This window comes from Cynoglossus semilaevis, chromosome 18, assembly GCF_000523025.1.
Source record: "Cynoglossus semilaevis isolate Cse_v1.0 chromosome 18, Cse_v1.0, whole genome shotgun sequence".
In the NCBI taxonomy this organism is placed as follows: Eukaryota; Metazoa; Chordata; class Actinopteri; order Pleuronectiformes; family Cynoglossidae; genus Cynoglossus; species Cynoglossus semilaevis.
In genome coordinates, this window is record NC_024324.1 from 1,139,587 (window position 1) to 1,143,785 (window position 4,199).

Sequence of the window (4,199 nt, forward strand, 5' to 3'; positions counted from 1 at the left end):
TCGCCGGGCGCGGCCCGCGCGGGGGGGGGGGGGGGGGGGGGGGGAGGAAGGAGGAGGAAGAAGAGGCCGAGGAGGTGGAAGAAGAAGAGGAGGAGGACGGAGAGGGCAGAGAGGGCCGCGGAGGGAGCAGGTGTTTCCTGGGGCGACCCCGACGCTTACTAGAAGAGGAGACGGAGGAGAAATAAGGAGGTGCAGTTCAGAGGAGGAAAGGTTTCGTCAGGAAGACCGAACATCTCACCTGGTCTGATGGTGGAACCTCTGGACCTGGACCCTCCCCATCTCCTGGGCGTGGACCCTGACCGAAGGAGAGGCCAGGTTGTAGTTCTCTCCTCCAACCACCAGAGGGGAGAAGACTGGAGAGCTGTGAGCTCTGCGTCGGCCCCTCTGTGCCATCGGAGAACAGTGGGCCGGCTTCTGTTGGCGAAAGGCGGCCATGTTGCCCTGAACCACCGTCTTGATGCGATGCACCGACTCCACCCGTGGTGTGTGAGCGGAGGAGGTGCTGAAGGAGGTCTGCAGGAGGTGCTGGTGGTTCAGTCTGCTGTTGGTCATGGCGCCGTGGAAGCTGCCAATGGTCCGGATGCCCACGGGAAAGGGTTTGGCCTCCAGGGGGCGTCTGATGTCAGTGTGAGTCTTACGCAGCAGAGGAGTGAGAGGAGGAGGCGGAGCAGGAGTGGGAGAGTTAAAACTCTCCGACTCCGACTTGTAGAGTCTCCGCCTCTTCTTGGCCCTCACTCTCTGGAGCTCCACCACAGGTTCTGTCAGAACTGAACCACATGGAAATCCATTATCAGTAGGTGAGGACGCATGGGTTCAAGTCCCAGCTCCTGATGAAGAACGTTTTAACGTGTCAACGGTTACGCTGACGACGATCTGATTAATATCACAGAAGAGAAGACGTTTCATATCAATATTTTACAGGGCTAACGATACGATGTATTGCGATACCTTAGACACTTTTTTTATCAGTACATCGTAGGTAAACACACTCCTCTGCTCCTCACCTCCTTTACTCCTGGGCTCGTCAGAGCTGTCGTCCTCCAGCAGCACGGTGTGGGCCGATTTCCTCCTGCTCCTGGAGGTGGACTGGAGGGTCTTAGGGGTCGGTGCTGCTGGAGCAGAAGGAGGCTGAGGCGCCGCGGAGGGAGGTAGCAGTGAGGAGAAACCCACGGCCAGAGGAGGCGTGGAGGAGGAGCCGGAGTCTGAGACGGCGCCCTCGTGACTGTGGCTCCTCTTGAAGGTCCAGGCGCTGCCCTTCATCTTACTGAGGCTGCCGATGGAGCTGAGGATGACGGTGGCCCGGTTCAAGGACAGCCTGGACAGGTCCAGGTTGGTCTCCACCTTCTGATCCGAGTTGGTCCTGATCCTGTTCTGCAAATCGGAGGAGAACGTCCCCGCCTACAAAACCAAGCACCGGTAAGAGAGTGACCTCGTGACCCCGAGGCCACGGGACAGGAAACCAACCAGCCGGGACACGGGTTTACCTTCGGAATGGTGATGGCATCAAAGTCCAGAGGCCGAACTTTGACTTTCTGAAACAGGAAGTAAAACTCTGGGCTCCCCGGTCCAGTCTGACCCCCGAAGGTGAGGGTGTCTCCATCGGAGAGCTCCCACAGGATGCCAGCCTGGAGGCGGACCTCGTTGACCCAGGTTCCTGTAAGAAGGTGAGAATCACATGGTGTCGTGATTCGAGTGAGTCGTTAAGAGGTAAAAATACCAGTAAACAAATATTCGGTAAAAATACCAGTAAACAAGGTAAAAATACCAGTAAACAAATATTCATTAACGTACACGTGTAACGACATGTGTAACTGCAGGTTCTCTCTCACCATGACTGCTCCGATCTTTGACGTGGACCCTCCAGCCCTCCTCCTGTGAGGCCTCCTCCTGGTCCCCGCTCCCCTCCCTCTCCACATGTAGCTCAGCGTGGATGCGCGACACCACCGTAGAGTTCAGCGTGACGTCACACACCTCCGCCGCTCGGCCCAGGCGGAACATGCAGCGGCTCAGGCCCGGCCTGAACGTATACAGGTCCCGGGACGCGTCGCCCCCTGCAGGCCCGATGCGCAGCAGCTGGAAGCAGGGCTGCACGCCGGAGAGCATGACTGGAAGCACTGACTGCCTGCCACCACTAAAAAAAAAAAAAAAAAAAAACACCTCCTCCCTATCCTTCTCCTCCTTCTCCTCCTCTCTGAGCCTCCCTGCGGCCTCACCTGAACTGTGGCCGGCCCTGGTTTACAGTGGGCTGCATCCCATTACAGACACACAGCCATGTCCTCTGGAGCTGGAGTTAAAGTAAATCAGTGAAGTGTGTGGCAGTGAACGACACACACACACACACAGGGAACATGTGTGATTGAGCACAGACAGGTGAGGAGTCTTTACACAGACTGAAGACCTCAGCCCTGCTGCGCTGCACAGGTTGAAGAGGAGCAGAGGTGAAGCGTCTCGTCCAGAGGCGAGGACGCAGCTTCCTGTGTGATGTAAACAGCCTGAATATGAGGAGAGAAAATAAAGCTGTCCAGTAGGACAGGCAGCTGCGACTGTTAGCTGCAGCTGTGACGCTTTAATATTACCAAGTGTCAACAGTTGTCATCTGACTGTGTGTGTGAGAGATTAAAATCACAGTTTTCTGAAACACATCCGTCGTCTCATGTCTGATCTAGAAAGAGAAGGAGAAAGAAAAATCTTCAAATTTCAGTGGATTCTGACTGAAATATCGCGATATTTTCCATTTCTGATCCCGTATCATTCTCCTCCGTACGGTTTTCAGCCGGGACTCATTTATAAACTCGTACAATTATATTTTTCTACCGAAAATATTAATAACAAACCGGGACAGATGAGAAAATGTGAGTAAACTGTAGTAAACCGTTCACAAATGTCACAAATTACTACTTTTCTCCCATGACTTTTGTGATGTAATGACGCCATTTTCCGTCACACTGACAAAACTACGTGTTATGATGCTTGAAAAAAAGACAAAGAATTAGCTTAAATATATGTGCTAATAAAAAAAGATGGCGTCAGACTAAATAAGCCGATACAGAGAGACAAACTAAAACCCCGTGTTTGTCATCCGTTCAGATGATAAAGCACCAAATTAAAAGTGCAAAGACGATTTAAATATCTGTCACTTTGTACAATGTTTTACATCCGTGACAAGACTGATATGACGTTAAATTACTGTCGAACCTTCCGTTTCTGACGCCCAGCAGCGTCTGGGCTGCAGTGAAGTGACAGTGAAAGTCACCGCTGCCTTTAAACACTTACATTAACACGGACACACACACGTTCACGCTGCGTGTGTGTCGTGTCGAGCTCCCGACTCCGCCGACATTCGACGAACTCCTCCGGACTTTCTTTAACTTTGACTTCTTTGTCTTTTCCTGAAAGGATTTTGTCGCCGTTCCTCTCTTTTCCTCTTTGCTTCTTCTTCTCTGTCTCTTCGAGGAGGAAGTTCTTTGAAATTTGGCGCGTCCTCCGCCGAGGCTTCCGTGCGCTTGAATGCGTCACTTCCTGCCCCGCCTTGATTGGCTGAGGGCCAGGGCGCCTTTGGCAGCAGCCGGAAGAGAAAAGGGAAAGACAGGAATACGGAAGTGTGTCCTGTAACCGAATTAAAAGAATGAAACGGACATATTTGTATAGAACTATTTAAGAAATCGATTAATTAAATTCTTCTTCTTTTTCTTTCGACTTTTTTAAATTAATTAAATACAATTAATTTAAAGGTCAAATACTTTTCTATAGCACGAGTAAAAAAAGGTGTAATAATAAGGCTGACAATACTGTGAAACTAACGCATTTCTGATAATAAAAATAATAATAATAAGATCGCCGTAAACACAGTAAAAGTGAGTAGGAGTAACAAAAAAAAAAAACAAGCGCACACATTTTTGCGTGGGTCCCTGTTGAAAACTGATTTAATTGTAATACGTTATTCAATACAGAAAAAGAGAGATTTACAAAAGTCTGGGCATAGTTCCACACAGTATGAAGATATAAATAATCATTAGTTATTTCTTCAAGCAAAGGAGATTATATATTTGCACCGTATATGTCACGGTGGGTCTCAGAAGAAGCAGACCTGGACGGGGGGGTTGGAGGGGAGGGTCCTTGACTATAATAATTGCGTGGGTCCCTGTTGAAAACTGATTTAATTGTAATACGTTATTCAATACAGAAAAAGAGAGATTTAC

The 4,199-nt window shown here is 49.9% G+C and overlaps 1 protein-coding gene across 1 annotated transcript in view; it reads right to left on the reverse strand.

Moving 5' to 3' along the window:
* The window catches only part of tcf19l (transcription factor 19 (SC1), like), a 6,374-nt gene extending 2,826 nt beyond the window's left edge, over nt 1-3,548 (reverse strand). Inside the window, exons 1-6 of the mRNA XM_025064945.1 lie at nt 3,274-3,548; nt 1,830-2,662; nt 1,485-1,654; nt 1,005-1,398; nt 239-767; nt 55-158 (exon numbers count right to left, since the gene is read on the reverse strand). Of these exons, the coding sequence (XP_024920713.1) occupies nt 55-158; nt 239-767; nt 1,005-1,398; nt 1,485-1,654; nt 1,830-2,103 (1,471 nt within the window). The 5' untranslated portion in view covers nt 2,104-2,662; nt 3,274-3,548. The remainder of the gene's footprint in view (nt 1-54; nt 159-238; nt 768-1,004; nt 1,399-1,484; nt 1,655-1,829; nt 2,663-3,273) is intronic.
* Nucleotides 3,549-4,199: the final 651 nt, after the last annotated feature.